Source organism: Corvus cornix, chromosome 15 (assembly GCF_000738735.6).
Source record: "Corvus cornix cornix isolate S_Up_H32 chromosome 15, ASM73873v5, whole genome shotgun sequence".
Lineage (NCBI taxonomy): Eukaryota > Metazoa > Chordata > Aves > Passeriformes > Corvidae > Corvus > Corvus cornix.
Window position 1 is genome coordinate 10,738,850 of NC_046345.1, and position 19,207 is coordinate 10,758,056.

Sequence of the window (19,207 nt, forward strand, 5' to 3'; positions counted from 1 at the left end):
TTGCCATCTGTCTCTGCCTATAATATGTGCCGGAAAGAAAAGAGAACTGGACTTGAGGCATTAGTTGGTGCCTTCAGCATGCAGGGACACTGAGTCTAAAAAATGGAAGCCTGAAGCAGCTTTGCAGAGGGAAGACTCTGTTCATGCACCCAGGACACAGATGCTGAGTTGAAACACATTTTACCGCTTCCCACCTCCCTCTGTTTCATCAAATAACATCATTCAGTACATGTATCTATAACAGGGGTTTTTTCCTACCAAAAAAAGGTAGGTCCACTGCAGAATAATGGACCAAATCCAAATTTAGATGCATGACAATGAAGAACAGGTAATTTCCAGAGCCTTTCAAAGATAATAAAATTTTTATACATGCCCCTCAAAATATGGAGCAGGTACAAATTCCTCAGTCAGACACCTGCATTCTGCCTTCCATACCCACTGCTGTCACCAGGGCCTTGCTGATTTGGGCACTAAAATGTCATTTAGGCTCCCTGTGTTTGCTGCCTGCTTTGGATGTGTCTGTCACACCTACAGCAAAATGATGTGGTTGTACAAGGACCATACCCCTTTCCAGCACAAGCTGCACTTCCCAAACATGATTGAAAATTTATGTAAACATAAATAAATGAAGAGAACCAATACCAATACATTAGTAAAGCAAAAATAAGGTTACCTATGACACAGAAGCAGTAAGGACATTAGAGGAATCACTGCATTCTCCCCTCTCTGTCACATTAAGTGGTTTAATATAAAGCCTTTATTTTTATACCAATCAATAGCACTGTAAGGTAGCAACATTTATCTTCAGAAGCACTGAAGGTACAATGGCTCAATTCTCAATTATATTAAGAGCGAGACTTAAAAGATATTTATGAGGAACAAAATGCTAGTTAGATTTCCACTATGGTTTTCAAAAGCCTCTGAACAAGTCAGGTGTCTAACTCCTATTGATGTCAGCCCTTGTTGGGCAGTTTAAAAAAATACTTTGAGTTGCCTATCCCTGTCCTCTGGTGTTCACATAACTCTGGAAACCTCCTTTTGCTGTGATTCACTTTATTCTGAAACTGTCCAAGGGATTAGAAAAAGGGATATTACTCTTTCAAGTAGAAGAGCCAACAAAACTAAGGAAAGACACTTCCCACATACCAGAATGGACATGAATTAAAAGTAATTTTATTCCACTTGTCAGTGACATTTCTAACATATCTGATAATAAGGCAAGCTACTAAAGTCCCACAAGACATATCAGACCATTAAAATAGTATTCAAAAACCAAAGAGGAGTTCACAAAACAGCCAGTTCTTGGGATCATCAAAATCAGTGGCAAGATTCCCATGTGAACAAATCTGATCAGTGTAAATGTTTAATAAATCAACTGACTTCACTAGTGTTTGTGAAGTTTAATACTGCAGTAATTAAGGAGAAGCGATGCTTCACTGACTTCAATGAAAAACAAAATTTGGCAGGAAGGAAAGCGAAAAAGCACATTGAAAATATAATATCAAGGCACAGAAAATACATGCTACTTCCAGGCATATGCTTTAACAGGTAAAGGTTTCTGGGAGAATTTTTTTTTTAATAGGTAGTTGAACTCCTGGCAGATGATTCTTCTCTCACCTGCACCTGCAGAATTCCCTGGATTTCTGGGCAGTTGCTCCAGGTTGATGTTAGTGCAGGGAGAGGGAGTGGAAGTTGGCACAGCTCTCTTGAAGGTGTGGTAATAAAGCAATCAGAGCAACAACTGCTGAGGATGCAGCCACATCTTAATGCTCACCAGAGCTTACTCCTTTTAACATGAAATATTTGTGTGACAAAACAATTGTATTCTATGAAACAGTTTCCAGCTAATAAAAACAGCTGTCCCGTGCTAAATTTTCATAAGGTATCAAGAAACTGAAGTAGTTTAGAGGCCATCAATTCTGGAACCTGAGGCTGCTCACTGAGTAGTGTCTTAGGATCAGGAAGTGTGTCTGTAACTAGGAAAAGGTGCAAAAGTCTGCCCATCGCTAACTGCAGGGATACACAGACCAGTCATAGAGATGAGAGGATGAACTAAACAAAACCCATATGAGCAATGCAGAACACAGTGAAACTATGTGCCTTGCTAGAAGCACAACAAAGGGATGAAGGACATCTGTTTAAAAAGATATTTTGTCAGATAAAAAAAATAGGAACTTTTTACATATGTGAAGTTTAAAGAGGAGAATATGATCAGTACAAATTTAAAGCAGGACTGGAGCTAAGTCAAGGGAGTGCAACAATGAAAGACAACAAAGCAAAAAGAAAGCATTAAGAAAAACATGGATGCTATGGAAGAAGAGTCTCTCTTAATAATAAAGTGACTGAAATCGGTCCCAGGTGGTTAAAAATCCAAGGTAAAGTTCGAAAAGCTGAGGATGACAAAAGAAAGCAGCTGCTGAGTCAGAGTGCACCCACAGCATTATAAAATCACAGAGCAGGATAAAATCACAAACCCATGGTTACAGTTGTGTCATGTTCAGACTATTTTAAAGTAATGAAAAAATCCTTAATGGCCTGATCCAAAATCTACCAGAAGTAACAGGTGTTCTCCTACTAGCTTCAGTGGGCTGTGCATCAGATCTTACACTGTGCACTATAAACAGTCTGGATACATTGGCTTTGTTTGGCTGGGGTCAGCCAGGGAACATCATGGATCCAGCATACATTCCATGGAAATGAGAAAGAAAAGGGATTTTTTTAAGGGCAAGATCTCATTATACATTAGGGTGAAAGAGAAAACGCGGCTTTGTACTGAGATGTCTTATAAATAAATAATTTTGGAAACCTGGTCACGCCATGCTGATTAACTAACTGGGCTATCAGTTCATTTGCCACCAACATGCCTCTGCAGACTTGTAGGGTCAGAGCTAACAGTCTGGAATGGTTTCCATCTCTTCTTTTTCCTCCTCCAGAGGTTTACATGTTGATATCCTCCAAGTTCAGTCCTGGTCTTCAGATAGCATTCTGCAAGGACACAGAAATATGTGCATTTAAAGGAGGAGAAGACAGAGAGTTTGCCCTGTGAGTTAAATTATTAATTCTACAGATCTAATGGATATGTTATGCCACATTAGTGGCACTTGTTCTCTTAACAAACATCCCTCTAGATTAGCAGCTCAATACAGTTTCGAATCAAAGAGCTGAGTTTCTAATGGCATTGGTCATCTGTCAATCTGAACTTAATTTTTAAACTGGGTTACCTGAATCAATGCAAGCTAGGGCCTTTCATTGCCAGGAAATGGGCTCTTATTTGACAAAGCTTCATGAGGTCAACAGCATCTCTACTTTCTTGGAGTGGTACATAAAGCAGTCAGAGAAGAACAACACTCCAGCAGTAGAGAACTTGGTAAATTCAACAGTAATTCACAACATACTTTAAAAGGACTGGAAAACCTGTCTTGTGCATCTGCATTAGGAGAGGAAGGATCCGAGAAGTTCCCTCAAATTCTTGTGTAGGGGAAAGGTCTCAGACAACACCTATGGATGCCCTGACCTATCCTTGAATTCTGGGTTCTGCTGGAGTCTGAGGTATCTCCTCCATCAAGCAGCTATGTTCTAGCAGCTCCTCAAGGAGGGGCGTAGGACCTGAGGCACTACACAGTAAATATATCCTGCAGACAGCATTAATGCCTTTTCTGATTGTCTCTTGGACTGGGCAGAATCCATTGTAGGAACATCTCCTCTGTGCACAGATGAAACAGCTGGACCAGGATTTTTCATGTGATTTGCTAAGGAAGTGAGGCAGATGTAGCCACATTGTCTGTGCACCTGCACGTGTGCCACTGCTCAGCCTCCCAGCTGAGGGAACTCTTTGAGAGACAGGTAGAGGACTTCAGGCTCCTATGTTTTCACAAGTCCAGTAAAACGAGGTAAGGATCAAGGAAATAATCAGTATGTGCCCTTACCAATAGAAAAGCAGCAGTTTGAGCTCCCTGGCTGGGTGGACACCAACAATTAATGTGGGTAAAAAACCAGGAATGCCCTGACTTCAGGCTTGGAGCTCCATCCCTTACTGGCAGGTCAATCCCTGCAGCACAAGACCCTGACTTGTTCATTTTTATGGTAAGGTGCAGAGGACAGGATGGCCAACGTAAAGATCTGGAGGCTGGCTGAGTAATCCCTGTCCTCGTGCTGGTCTTCAGCTTATTCTGTCTCTGAAAGAGAGGCAGTCACTAAGTGAAATGCCTGCAAAGGCTTCTGAGAACCTCAGGACAGAAGAGATATTAAAAATAATCTTGCATGCCTTTTCCTCCTGAAGAATTATTTCTAAGTCGGTGAGGAAACTATATGTGTACATTTGTCCCTGGTGCACAGTCTCTAAACACTTACTCCTTTTCCTTCTACCCAGAATTATCAATGCTGCATTACCACACCTGTGCTTGATTTAAGACCCTTCTGGTTCTGAGCAGTGCAAGCTGGTGCTTTCCACACAGCCTGGCTGGCTTTGTGTTCCTTGGAAGTCATGCTGACATGTAGCATTTCTGTGGCTTCCCTGGAGCAAAGCTCTAAATCAAGTGAGAATAAAGAAGGGGTCAGAAGTTCAGGCTCCTCTACGAAGGCATTAAAATATCATAATGATTTGCATAAAATTCCAAAACCACAGCATTTTGGCTACCCTTCCTCAGACCAAAACTGTTGCTGTCTCAGTCCTCTGAAATTTTTACTTCTCTCTAACACCTCACTCATCCTCCACATTTCTACTTGGCTCACTCCTACTTGTCCAGACTGCAGAGATCCACAAGAGAGGAACACAGAAGACGTGGGCTGTATGTAAAATGCCTTGTGGCTCAGCTGGGTGGCAAAACTCATGTGAGCTCTAGCTTAGCCCTGAACAGCATTGTAAAGTGTCACTCAGACACTAGAGATGGTCTGAAAGTATGTGCTGTGAGGAGCTGAATATTGTTCTGAACTACTCACATGGCAGCATGAAGTAGAAGATGACATGTTTAGATCCAGTTCAGAAAAGGGTTTGGGATACTTAGGATCTCCTTCACTTCAGTAAGGAGGATCCAGCCCAGGCTTATGTTTCCCTAAACCCTGCCAGCAGAACTCAAATGTAATCCGAGGGTGTCTCATGTCAGCAAAACCCAAAACAAAACAGAATTTGGGATCTGCTTCAAAAATGTTGAGGCTGCTCTGAAAACACAGATTGGAAATTACTTGAGAGCCCTCACAGACTGACAAAATTACAATCTTTTGCTGAACAAAATGCTTATAGGTGGGAAGGCTGACTCCAGGTCTGTGCAAGTGTGTGGAAAGGTTGCTAAGAGGCTCCATGAAGGAGCATGAGAACAGTGGCACTGGGTGGGAGAAAACAGGGTATGGCACACACAGGCTGTGGCACACAGCCCTGCACTGCTCCAGTTCACAGGGGTGTCTCCCCAGGGAAGGCAAATATGTCCCATTTCTCACTGCAGTTCTTGATGGACAACATGCCTGAGGCATATATGCAGGACCGGACTGTGGTGACACAAATACCAGCTAAAGTTACACGTGAGCAAACCCTGGAAATGTAACTCAGCTCAGGACTGGCAAGCCAGAGGCGCAGGGGAAGCTGACAGGAGAGGATAAAAATGAATGGGAAAGAGTTAGAATAAATTTGGTCCAGTGTGGAATGAGGCACAGCCCTGATTTTACACACACACCATAGCTCTGCACTCAGAGTCCTCAGCACAATGAGAAACACACCACTTTACACTGATCAAGACATACAAGTTTTATTGTTGGGCTGTCAACTCCAGCGATGCAAGTGATGGCTTCCCCTTGCCTACATTTAGGGGCATGACTGCAGAACGTAGATGGTTCCCAAGTGTTGGTGGGCCCTGTTCCAGGATATATATATATGTATCACTTTATATTTTGTTTGCTAAAGATAACATGCCAGTGTTCAAGACAAATGAGGCTCTCCAAGGCAGCAGGAGAAGCCCTGAGCTGACTTAGCTCTGAGTAAATCTTCAAAATGAGAAGTCAAGGCTGTTTCTTCCCTGCCGACTTAGGTGTTGGCTGCTGTTACTCCTGTGCTACTGTTGTTCTGTGACTGAACAAACCAAGGAAGGCACATGAGGACACTTGGAAATAGGGGTTTTCTGAGAAGTGAAAGGGTTTTCCTCTTCCCAAGTCTGCCACTGTTATTGGGGGTACATTTGAGATTGTTATTGGTGGTATAAAATCATTGTTTGCTCAAAGCATGAATTTCCTGCTCTTCCTCTCTATGCAACTTCTACCATTTCTACCCTCAGCACACCTGACTCGATATTTTTCTCCTGGCTGAGGCATGTGGAGTTGTTTTGAAGGAGGCTTCAGAGCCAGCTGAGCCCGACTCAAGTTCCTGTACCAAGAAGAGAAGTTGTGTAACAATTGATAGAGATTCCCTCCTGCCAGCCTGACTTGGATGTCTCACTTTTGTTCCTTTCCAGAGGCTGGATGTTGTGGAAGAGAACTCAAGTTCTCAGTACATCTTTGACACTGGCAGCAGTATCTCCCAGTGGTAATTTGCAGTGAGACTTGTTACCCTTTGAAGACCGACAGAAGCCACAAGGAATGTCAGCAGGAAGAACTGGGTACTGTGGCATCTGATTAATTACAAGTGGTTAAAGCACACAGGAATCAATCTTGGAATGGTCAAGCTTTTTATACATATTGCTGAAGTCTAACTGCCAGGAAAAATGCATGTGTAGGTCATGGAAACATTAAATCTGTGCTAAATGGTAATCAAATAAATCTGCCATATTATTGTATTAAGACTATTTTGTGCTACCTTACTAATACTGAAACATATATTAAAGTTAGCATAAAATTAATTTACAATCACCTCACTTCAGCAGACACAAAGTGGCTGTTAGTAAATAATCATGAGCAAGGCCCAAATGGGTGTGAGATAACTGAATAGAGTGTGCAAAGCTATTCACACCAGTGGCACGTCAGACCAAGACAATTTAGTATAAAGTAAAAATGTCCAGGAGTAAGGCAACAAAGGGGCCTCAGGTAAGCATGGAGAGTGGAAAGACCAGTTGGGTGCTTCTGTTGACTCATTTTCATATCAAAAGATTGTTGTTGCCATCAAATCCTTTCTTAGAAGCTAAGACTTTTTAGAGGGTGACAAGTGAGAGGGAGAAGAGGAGCAGTAAAGAGGCTGAAAAAGCAGAGAACAGAGTGAATCCAGTAAACCCTGAATCCTCACAAAACTCATGGTACCATTTGGCCAAGAAAGGTCTGTGGAACCTATTTACAGAAATTAATACCCCAGCTGAGGGTTCTCAGGCACCTGGCTGCTTCCACCCAACAGAGAATTTTCTCTTCAAAAACAACCCCCAGAACCAAAACCAATTTAAAAAATCCTCAAAACAAAAATAAAGTTGTATTATACTGATTTACTACTGCTTGGTCACTGTGAATGCTTCAGGCCAGTGCTGTCTGCCACTCCTTACACTGCCCTTCTCTCCCTTACTTTGAAAAAATTACTGACTTTGGTCTCCTTGCCCGAGAAATTACGAGTAAGGTGGTGGAGGCAAACAGAGGAATTTACTGCTGCTGTCAATTACAAAACTTGGCACCCCTAGCCTGAAGGGACTTGGGTTTAAATCTGTGAGGGCTGAATGAGCTGAACACAAGCTAAACCAGAGAGAGACTCATGCTTGCAAAATGCAGAGAAAACTAATGAATACACAGGAAGCCTCAGAGTCTGTGGCACCATCCAATATTATCCCGCAGAGTGGGACCCCATGTCCAGTAACTTCCCTGCAGCTCAGTATGTTGCACTTCAAATTTTGTATGAGAATGCTGTACACGTTTAACCAGCTACTCCATTCCACTCCCTGGAGATGTCTTCATTTCAGTGGTAAATGAGGTGTTCTCTGTTTATAGTTTATGCAAAAGTTGGTACAGTGCACTGAAATGCCCTCCAACCGAACCAGCCAATAATTGATTCATATAAATTGGATATTGTAATGGGAAGCACACAATACTGTGCAGAAAAGAACATAATGTTCCACAACCTTAAGAAAGATTATCAATACCCTCAATTACTTTCATCCTCTTTTCCAGTAATCCATCTGGGTAACCCCTGTGTTACGGAGATTCATTTGTTGAGTTTAATTTCTATTATTGCAGGTGTATGAAGGCAGAACAATAACACAGCACAGAGAGTGAAGGTCCTTACCCCACAGAGACCCAAGTCAGAATGACATTTGTGGTCACTTTTGATATAGTTCTGGTCACCTGTTTTACTGTCAAACCGTAGAAGAGTAATTGACTGTTGTCTCCTCCTTGCAGAGTTAAAGGATCGGTTGGCCAGATTGTGAGACCGAAAATTAGCACCTGGGGACTCTGTTACCTGAAATTTAAAGATCTCAGGTCACTTGGTCTGAAAGATGGTAAAGCTGAGGAGGAGAAAAACCAAAAAAGCAACTGGCCAAAATTGGAAAAACGTATTGGAGCTGCAAGAGTTTCTAGAAAACCCCCTGCTGCTGAGAGGGTCGCTTGTGTTTAACCACAGACAACAGATTTTTCAAAACCATAAAATATGAAAAAATCCTTTTGGAAAGCATACACGCATCCCTAAACAGATAAAAAGAGGTAGTTGTGTCAATCCCATAGTGTCTTGTTCTGGAGTCCCTGCACATAGGGCTGTGAGAGCATTTGCTCACCGTTGTGAATTGAACCACGCAGTAGATGCCAATGATGACGAGGCCGATGATGATGGAGGCCACCGCCACCCAGAGCGCATTGCGACCCAGCCTCTTGGAGCCTTCTACGTCCCCTTGGTTGTAACTGTTCAGAGCCTGCAGAGGGGAAACAGGGAATTCACAGTTCTTCCTTTAAAACAGAAACCTGTTGGCAAAGCAGCATGACAGCTCTGAACTAACAGAACAAATCAATGTCTGCTGCCAAGGTAAGCAGGGAGTCGAGTGTTCTGTTCCGCTCATTTTCAGTACCTTTCCTTGAAGCGACACCTCTTTTTTTTTTTTCCAGTGGTGAGGCTTTGTTCATATGATGCATACCAGCATAAAACCTGTCAAACCAACCTCCAGCCACTTGCATAAACCAGTGGCTTTAATCTTTGGAAATAGTTTTGTAGTATATATGAATTGTTAGTTGGCCACTTCACCAGTAGTGAGATAAATTCTTATGCTTTATAGGACTATAAACATAAAAAAGAGCATAAATAGGCTGTATTTTTAGAGAAAGTCTCAGCAAAACTTAAAAAAGCATACTAATTTCCTATTTTTCCAATCTTCTACTTTTCCAAACAAAGTTTGAAGAATTAATAGGTAAGTTTGCTAGTGGTGGGAAAAATACAAACTGAAGAAATACAGGTCATCTGAACAAAACATCGGAGTGCCATCCTTATAGGCTAGAAATTGTGTTCCTTTTAATTTCTGGAAGACACTTATTATTATATCCATCCCGAGGTGTGCATCAGATATACTCATATTACCTCAGAGACTCGAGTTTCTCTATACCCACCCGTGACTTAGCAGATCCTTTACATTCATTACATGCTCAGATTGCAGTTTGTGATAGGACCACTCTAACCTTCTAGGCTTTTGTGAGACAGACTGTAGGATTTTCTGAATTAATTTTCGGTTTAACCAAACCATTTTTAAAGAAAAAGGTTCAGTGAATGACACTGAAGTACTGTAGTGCACAAGTCTAAACACAGTTTGTAGTAATTTTTTTCCCAAGAATGAGATGCTATCAAAGCATTTTTTAATGGGCATTATTCCTAAGAATTGTTTTGTAAAATCATGAGGGTTTGAGTTCATAAACCATAACACTGAGTCCAGATTTCTTGATCAGATTGCACTATTGAACTTAGTATACGTCCTCAGGGAATCAGATTAGTCATAACATGGTTTTTAGTATCTTGTATATATTTCAGGAAGTATCAGAGAAATGGGAAGAGTAGGGGGAGAAATATGGGGACCTGATCAAATGAACTGTTCTCTGGACTAAAGAATTCAGACTGTCTCTAGAAAACGACTGCATGAGGCATCACCAAGTGCTATTATGGAAGTTCTTCAGGTATAAATCACTTTTTGCAGCAAACACAGAACAACAGAGTGAAGAGCTGGAACTGTGGGGAGCAGGAAAGGGATGAAGTTCAGAGCATACCAAGCATTGCTGTAGAGCCATTTCTCCCAAGCAGAAAAGCAATGAGGGACATGATGCCTGTGTTGTGTTGATTAGCGAGCACACATAGCTAATGGGCTGGGTGCACTCGTGGTGTCAGCACTGCAGGAGCATCAGTCCAGACAGTCCCAAAGCAACACAGCCTGTATTCCTAGAATTGCATCTCAAGGATAAGTGCAGGTACTTATTCTCTGGTGTCTACAAAAGGCTGAGATGCTGATGCACTCATGTCCTTAAAGAGAGCACTGATACATTTCTTCCGTTCCTGGAAGCCCACATGCCTAAACATTTCCCTAGTTTATGTCCCCAAAGAATATCACTAATACCTCTGCTCTGCTGTCAGATTTCTTTGAGGTTGGCTGGTGGTGGAGAGCACATAATGGGGAAAGAGGGAAGAGATGGAAATGAGAGATGGACACGAGCACATGGTCAAACAGGACAGTGTCACCCCTGATCCTGATACAAAGGGGGGGCTGGCACAGTCCTCTCACCTAAGCTACTCCACTGTCCCCAGCAGTCCTGGCTGCAGAAGAGTTTTTTCAAAGTATGTTTGGGAAGTCATTAAAAGGATTATGAGAACAGACATGGCTTGGCTTGGCCTTGAGCAGACTGACCTCCTTCTGTCTCTGCCAACAACCACACAGAGAAGCACGACAGACACCTCAGCCCTGGACTTTGTGCTCCCCTCTTATCAAAGGACTCCCCTTGCATGGCATCTACAGATCAACTCAATTCTCCAGGCCTGTGGTCTCAAAACTGAGACAGAGTTGTAAGCAAGACCTCACAGCACCAGCTTGCAGGTCTGGGCCATTTTACTGACGTATTTAGGATGTTTGGAAAATGTCCATGTGATTTCTGCAGGTACTGCATAAATAATTCACCATGCAGACTTTAATAAATAATGTCATTTTAATACAAATCCACGATGAAGAGGACGAAAACAGCATTAATGATAAAGAATAGGATTTGGGAGATACAGGAAGGAGACCAAAGTTTCTGTATGAAAAGGTTTAAATTAAACAAAATAACTTAAATAGGATTCAATAAAAAGTAAGAGGTTTGAGGGAGTGGTTGGGGTCTGATGCAAAGCTTTTTGAAATCCATTACTTCTATCTGCTTCAAAGGGCGCCTGGTCAAGCTTCCAGTTTTCAACATTAGACAGACATAACATCAACTGTTAAAGCCTTAAATGTTATGTCTATTTATTTCCAAGAGCTGGGCAATATATTGAGAACACAGCATCTGTATGAGACATTTGGTCTGTCTGACTTTTAAAACAAATTTCAGCCCTTTCCAACCTAACACCATATGATTGCTCAGGTTTCTGCTACCTTGCTTGCTATGAAGTCATAACATAACATAAATTAAAGCCACAGTTCTGCAGCTGTTTATTTAATTGAGTAATCTCAGTGACTTCACCAGGTTCACATACATCTATTTATAAAACATTCTCATTTCAACAATAAAGTGACTTGACCTCATGTGAACAGAAGTGTGCTGAGTTAGCTATAAAATATCTATCCCTTTTAATGTGTATTTTCTGTTCCACCCTCTCAGAGCACTGATCATGGTGAAAACAGAAAGAACACTGAGTTACTTCAGAAATCTTCCTCTACATCTCTTACAGATCTGGGCAGACCAGACTGAGGTTCTCTGATCAGCCTTTTCTAGGCTCTATAAGCCAGGCTGGGTGAACCTTATTTGGCTGTGCCTGGAAAGGAGACACTCTCTAGTTCAGACCTAAGGAAGAATGAGACCTGCTGATTCAGGGTGACTCCTCACTTGTAGGAGCAGTGCACAGGGAAACACAAAGAAGAGGGGGAACTTGGGGAGAAATTCAGAACAGGCAAGTGCTGAGCAGGACACATGAAAGGGGAGTTTGTTCTACAGAGTGTTGTAGAGGAAAAACAAAAACTTAGCAGTTTGCAAAGGCAAGGGCAAAATGCAAAAATGCCTTAACAGCAGCTGCTGAGCCCTGTTGTTTAATATTCCTAAAGTGGGCACAGGCTGACCCATATGGTGTTAGATATCCAGGTACCTACAAGTTACCTAATGAGGGATGTATAAATAATAAACTCTGCAAGTAAACTTTCTAACTACAGAAACACTGGTTACTCTGCTGGTCACTGACCTGGTCGCAGCCAACACGATGCCCATGGCTCGTTAGAATACCAGTTAGAAGAGGTGACTCCCTTAGAAAGCAAGGTCCATCCTTTCCTGTCCCCACAACTTCCACCACCCTCTATTTTGTTGTCTCTGCTTAGGGAAACCCATATACAGACTGAATCCAACAGCAACAAATGCAGAGAAAGAACTTGTTACTATCAGAGGCAGATGAGCCAACATTGTCACAGCTTGACCACATATGTTGTTTGAAGCATGGAAATGATTAAACAGAAATGTGTCAACAGAAAGAGGGAGTTTGGAGCAAAAATCAGGGAGAAATAGCTTTGGAGAGACTGTTTGGAGGTCACTACAAATGTAAGGCCCTATGGAATTACAGGACTAGTCTGACATAGAGATCTTTGAAATAAAGACAGCTGAAGGGGGGGTATTGAGAAAGGCCAACAAAATGTGTTCAACTGTCAAACCTCAGTGCTGGCATTGAAAATATCCAATTCATTTCCCAGAGTTATTCCACAGCCTCCCTCTGGCTCTGATCCCATGAGCCAGACATAGCCAGTCCACCCAAGCCAGGTCTCAGACACAACTGGAAGCTCACTGGGAGCTCTTTGGGTTCACCACTGCAGATAAGGAGCCAAAGAGCTCAATGGCACAGTGCCTACCCCCAGCCTCACACCAGAGAAATCTCCTGTGCCACATTAAGTCTCCTGACTTGGTACCTGCCTCCACACCCTGATGCCTGTGGTTACACCTGTATGAGAAAGAATAGGGTAAATCTGAGCAAGGCATCCCTGGGGCTGAGTGAGCCAACTGATGGCTCAGCAACATGACACAGCTGCTCAGCAATGATCCAGCTGCTGGAAGTAACAAGGAGCAGAACTGATGGCATCTGGCTGGGACTGCAGAAGGGTGTTGGGAACAGTGATCCTACAGCCAGGAGTCCTGGGGAAAACAGAACTCCATTTGCCAAAAATGCCGAGCAATGGTCACCCCTGCAAGTGGCCAAATGGCTCATTGGAGGAGGGCTCCTGTAATGCCAATATAGCAACACACTGATGCCATTAATGTCCATTCTACCAGCTTTCCTCTGACCCCTGCCATGAGAAACAGACAGGTAAGGAACAAGGAAAGGTTATTATTGCAATAAGGAGAACTTGCAAAAGGTTTATTCTAAAAATAAAGGAGCTAAGATCTGTAATGGTGAGGTTTGAGCCTTCAAAGGTGAGAAAGAAGTGAGGAAACCAGTGCTGGAGTTGTAAATGGGGCAGCAGAAGAGACAGAAGAGACTGAAGACAAATCTGTCATTTATTTTGCGGGTGTGTTAGAGCCCAGACTCTACTTTTAGAGTGAAAACATTGTCTGAATTTAGAACAGTTAAGGAGGACATGACACAGGTACACAGGGTGCTGAACCATGCCCCCTCTAGAAGCCAATAGGACTTTTAGGCCCATTTTAAGAAGTGGAAATTTGTAGAGAATCCACTTGTAGGGGTCTTTAAATCTGACCCAAGATCTCCAGCAAGCTCTGCAGACTGTAAAGGTATCTTCTGTAAGAAAAGCAAATAACCCACTCTTGTATCTCAGTGTTAACCCTTAGCAGCTCCAGCTGAGAAAGGGAGGGAGGATGCCGATCCCAGCGGAAGTGGAAATAAAACCAGCACAGGCTAAAATGCAGAACTTGCAGCTGAGGATAATGCAGCGGTTACAGGTTGCAGCTTGGAAAGGCAGGGGGGTCAAGCTGTGGAAAAGAAGTTGGATGTGTTATTTTTATGGAAAAGGAGACGTTTTAGGTAGGATGCTGTTGAAACAGAAGCTGTTCACAGGGGAAGTTATTGGTCTGGTTTTTGTTTCCCCCTGTAAGGGAGAGGGCAGCTGAGACCTGCACAGGCTGTTCAGCATTCAGGAAGTGCTCTTCCCACCCTGGTTCCTACATATCCCCTGGTAACAGTTACTGATGCCTGAGTCCAAAAGCCTTCATGAACTTCAATGAGGCTGTGGGTGGAGATTTCTCCATATGGGGTGCAAAAATCTTTAGAGGCCAAATTCTGTCCTTGACAGTTAACTTCTGTACAGCCCCAGTACCTTGATGAAAGCACTGTCAGAGCGAACAGACGCTCGCAGCCCCAGATCATCAGCTCTCAGTACTTTATATAGCACCCTCAGTGTCCATGGACAGAAAGCATGCTGAGTACTAGCAGAGCCAAATCTTCCCAAAATAATGAAAAAAGATTGTATAGTTAAGGTAACAACAAAGAAAATAAACACAGAAGGAAAAAAAAAAAAATACAGCTAATACTTAACTGCAAGAAAAAGACTTGAACAATGGTTTTGGAGTTGTAGTTTTCAAACTTCAGCAATCTTACTAGTTTACTAGTTTTACAAGAGTGTGTTTGGGGATATTTTAGACATAGTTAGCTATTCTTATACTTAATTGCAAAAAGAAATAACTACATTTTTACTTACCTTCTCAGCTTGGCTGTCAGAGAAAAGGATGAAAATACAGAACATGTTTTAAACCTTTTTCAGCTCCTAAACAACAGAAATACATTGCAGTATTACTGATAACACTGATCATGTATATGACTGGAAAACTCTGGATCTGACTCTGCAACTTTTAACTCAGAGAAGGAGTTTCTGTTCCAACAATCCTTTGGAAGTTACCGGGATTTCTGGGTTATTAAGGACAATGTGTATCAATTACAAATTGTAGGAGTAAGGCTGTTCTCTTAGTGTTTTGATACTCAATTTACATGGGCAATTGCCAACAACCCACAATCATTATAATTGCCTGTATTATTCTAGTAAATAGTATCAAAGAACCTGTTTACTGGAAAAAAAGCACTCCTATTATATTTGATTAGCTAAAGCAGACACCAAATCTGATTTCTGTTCTCCAGCTGACACTTTCCCACAGATACTGTCTGTGTCCAGTTCAGTGTGAGACTTAGTTGATATAACAAACCCCATTAAATGGAATAAACCTGCCACCTGATAGCCAGATAGTGAAAACTTGTTGGAAACTGCCTTCCACTCCACGTTTTCCATTGCTTCTGGGATAGCTCGGTGGACCCCCTGCCCGCGCCTGCTGGTGTTCCCGGGCTCGATGCCTCACCCAGTGTCCGCAGGCTCCCGGGACAAGCGGCCCAGAGGCAGCTGGATGCCCCTTTCCCTGCCGGGGCTGGGGGCGCGGGGGGCCGGCGGTCGCCCCTCGGAGCCCAAGCTGGAGGTGCTACTCACCATGACGGCGAACACGAAGGCGACGATGTTGATGGGATAGGCGGGACAGAAGCAGGAGAGGATGCTGAGGAGCAGGTAGTTCTTGGGCCGCGGCTGCGGTGGCCCGTCGGGCAGCTCATCCTCAATGTTGGTCTCGGGGCTGTTCTCCAGAGCCCGCTTGATGTCGGCGTCGGCGGGGAGCGCGGACATGGGGCTGCGGTGCGGCGGGCGGGCGGCGCGGAAAGCCCAGCGCTCCGGGCAGGCGGGACCGAGCGGTGCCGAGCCAAGGGAGCCGCCCCGGGACGGGGCCGGGCGGGGCGGGGGAGGCTGCCGCGGGGTTTCAGCGCGGGGCTGGCTTCACGGGAAGCGATGGGAAGAACACCAAGCCCGACGACGCCCGCCAATGTTTCCAGCGTGGAGTCCCCGCGCTGCCCCTGCCCGGCCCTGGGAGCGCCGCGGCAGTATTTTCACAAAAACTGGGACTGGTCCGGCCTTTTCGGAACTTTTTCAGCGCTTCCAGTTAAAGGACTTAAGCCGAGTTTGCGTAACCCCCGGGAGAACTGCGCTGCGTTCTTAAACTCGCATTTCCAAGTGTCTGAGCTGCTTCAGCAAGGGGGGTAAAGCCCGCAAAGACATTTCCTCTCATCTGGACTGAATTTGCCATCTCCTAACCCCAGCCTCTTGCTAAACTTAGCGAAAGCATTGAAGAGCAGCAGAAAGTAACGAACTTAAAGCATTATGGTCAATTTTTTAGCAAATGATTCAGTCCTTACTGAACATGACATCTGCAAGGTGAAATCTACTTTGGAGGATGCACGAAAGGGAGCAAGGAATGGAATATTATGTCTAAAACCTAACATATGGGCAAAACCGCCCAAACAACCACAAAACAAGTAAATAAAGAGCTGCTTCCATCATGATTTTCAAGGTGGTGAGGAAAAATACGGCAACCTACACTCAGAAAGGAACAGGCTGATTCTGCTATTTGGTATTAGAAAAACCTTCACACCTGTATCAGCAAAATGAAGACTTCTGGTCAGATGAAGGCTGAAGTTGAGATTTTGCTCTCTCTGGCTCTTCCTGAGAGCATTTCATTAATTAAAGTTACAAAAAATAGTAGGGTGTGCTTACAACTTTATGAATGAGACATTTTTATCCCTGGGAGTTTTGCAATGGACTTGAATGGAGCCAAAGTTTCCGTGTTCTGGATGTTATCCTACAAGATGTAACGCAGTAAATACTTTTATAAGGAGTAAATGTGCAGTATTTTCACTTTCACAGACATTAATAATCTCTCAGCTGCACTTCTGGAATATAACATGGAGTGGGAATCTGCTGATCTATCAAAATGTCAAAAGAAAAGGTTGTACATCTTTAGGAAAGAGTAAGAAAGACCAGGTTCCTTATCCTTGCCAACGTAGCCATTAACTTTCAGGCACAAGCTCTGTGCAGCTGTAAAATCTCTGATCTGTTTGTTCTCAGGGGACTTTAAATACAGTCACCAGACAAGCGCAGAAAAAACAGTTCACATCACAGCACACAATTACCGTTGGAGTTGATTTCAGTAGGGATGGAGTCCATATCCTCTGCATATCAAGGGATCAGCACCTTCCAGGGCCACTCAAGCCTTTAATCCACAAGTCCACATTCAGGAACCATTGTAATGGCTTAGAGTTTGGGTTTGCCTGCTGGTGGTTAAAACACAGTTAAATAAGAACCTGTTACCAGGGTCATGGCTGAGAAAATCCAGCTGCTTAAGGCAGTTTGAGCCATCCAAGGTGGACATAAACAAGGACAACAAAAAGCTGTGCAAATAAACTCTGCGGAGAAGGCAAAGTTGTGTGCGGAGATCAGCCGGGGAAACGTGACCCTGGGCTGTGAGGAAAGGATGTAGATTCTTATTGTTTAACATCAGACATTGAGGTTTAGTGCCTTTCTAGGGGACCTCAAATAGAGAGCGATTTGGAGACTGGCAGTTACCAGTCACATAAACAACCTAAATCTTTCTCTGAGGACAATGAAGTACAGGTAGAATTTAGGCTCTGTTAAGCTGGACCATGTGAATCCCTTCCCAGGTCTCTCAAAGACACAGACGTTAAGAGTAGAACCTGGTGTTTATTGTGTGTTTCTAGAAACTATAAAGTTTAATTGTTCAAATGAGGCTGCTAACAGATACTAATGGATTGCAGAGAAAGCAGGAGATAGGAAGTGGTGAGATATTCAGGGCCAATTTGTGCTAATGAGAGCTCATTAAGAGGTTCTTGAGATAAAGGTTCTGTCCAGAGGCAGTTAGTGTGGCTAAATTTAGTGGTTTGTGTAGAAAATGGGTTAAAATCCATGAACTATATCCTGTTGGGACAAACCTGATTAAATTTTAAACAGCGCTGACTTGCAGCGCTTACTGAGGTGAGGAAAAGGAAGGATGTCCTCAGCCAATAGTTTGGTTTCATAAGCTGCAGTGAGGGAGGGTAGTTACAGTCCCAAGAGCCTCGGAGAGGTTGTAACCTCAGAGGGAAGAACCATTGCGCTGAGACAGCTCAGCAGAAAGCTGTGAAAGTGATTTATGAATGTGAACTGAGAGTTTTAAGATATAGTTCCATGAACAACCATAAAAATAGCCCTCCAAGGTAATGAGCCAGAGTACCCAATATTGCTGCTTACAGCCTTGCACTTCATGCTGAAATTTGAAAGAGGAACTGATCACTCTGCACAGAGCAGGAATATGAGGATATGAGTAAGATCATGGAAAAATTGCTTATCATGATGGGCAAAGCAGATGGGCCAGAGACATGACTTTTTCAAAATGCTTTTCAGATGATTTCAGATGCTATGGCTTGCCACCAGGATTCCTTGTAAGGCAGAATAAGGTCTCTCCACCATATTTTTCTGTATTTCTGGCTGGTAGGACTCTCCTCAAAGGCATGTTCACAGCTCACAGGGGTCCTGGAAAGACGTTCCAGTGTCTGTACACAAGTCCACATAAAGACCAAAAATGGTAGTTTAATGCCCAGAGGTTCTTTGGGACTAACACGTATGTCCAGACATGAAACAGTAACAAAGGGCACATCAGGGTCCAAGCTGAGTTCTACTTATCTGAAAAAAAAGTACTCTCACCATCTTCCAATGTTTAGCCATGCTTTTGTCCTTCCTGAGAGAACAGCAAACCTCTCCCTATGTTCTGAGGGAAGAAAAAAATATAAATTGGAAATTAGGTAACTCAGTGCCTAAAATTCTCATACTGCATCCATTGCACAGTAATTTGAAGTTCTTATGTACTTCAGCACAATATTTCATGATAGGAAAATCCATCCCTGTTTTAGAGGAAAGACTATGGGGTTCGAATTATGCATACGCAGCAGGGCTGCTGCTTCTGTCACATAGCTCAGTGTAACACTTCCCTTTACCCAAAAGGGGGATCACCTGGGACACAAGAGGTTGGATGGAGGCCTCCCATATTCCAAAAAATAATATTTTGGCTTGGTTTAATAAGTCCTTGTACAGAAATATTCTGCAGGGGAACAGGGGAAAACTGATCTACCCTTCTCTTTTCAAAGCCAATTCTGTATCTGGTAATTCTGGTCTTGCCAAGCTTGTGGGAGCCTCCCTTCTCTGCTGGCTGTCCATCCTCAGGATTGCCAGGCCACTTAGCAACACTTCCCAAACTCAGGGACTGTGGCTATGAAGGAACAAACCCAGAGCTGCATTATTAGTTCTTG

At 43.3% G+C, this 19,207-nt stretch overlaps 1 protein-coding gene across 2 annotated transcripts; it reads right to left on the minus strand.

Moving 5' to 3' along the window:
• Positions 1–1,101: 1,101 nt before the first annotated feature.
• On the minus strand, positions 1,102–16,054 carry TMEM233 (transmembrane protein 233). 2 transcript variants are annotated; one of them, XM_010398048.3, is made up of 4 exons: positions 15,513–16,054; positions 8,667–8,801; positions 8,180–8,353; positions 1,102–2,985 (listed from the first exon to the last, which is right to left on the minus strand). In XM_010398048.3, the coding sequence occupies exons 1-4, from the start codon at positions 15,699–15,701 to the stop codon at positions 2,974–2,976; spliced, it is 510 nt and encodes a 169-aa protein (XP_010396350.1). In that variant the 5' UTR covers positions 15,702–16,054; the 3' UTR covers positions 1,102–2,973. The 2 variants fall into 2 exon arrangements, with proteins under 2 accessions (XP_010396350.1, XP_010396351.1); XM_010398049.4 differs by lacking the exon at positions 8,180–8,353 and having other exon boundaries at positions 15,513–16,044.
• Positions 16,055–19,207: the final 3,153 nt, after the last annotated feature.

Coding starts and splice junctions, on each gene's coding strand:
- TMEM233 (XM_010398048.3), bottom strand. CDS start 15,701: ATGTCCGCGCTCCCCGCCGACGCCGACATCAAGCGGGCTCTGGAGAAC. Junction 8,802..15,512: donor CCTTCGTGTTCGCCGTCATG/GTGAGTAGCACC, acceptor TCCCCTCTGCAG/GCTCTGAACAGTTACAACCA. Junction 8,354..8,666: donor GCGTGGTTCAATTCACAACG/GTGAGCAAATGC, acceptor TTTAAATTTCAG/GTAACAGAGTCCCCAGGTGC.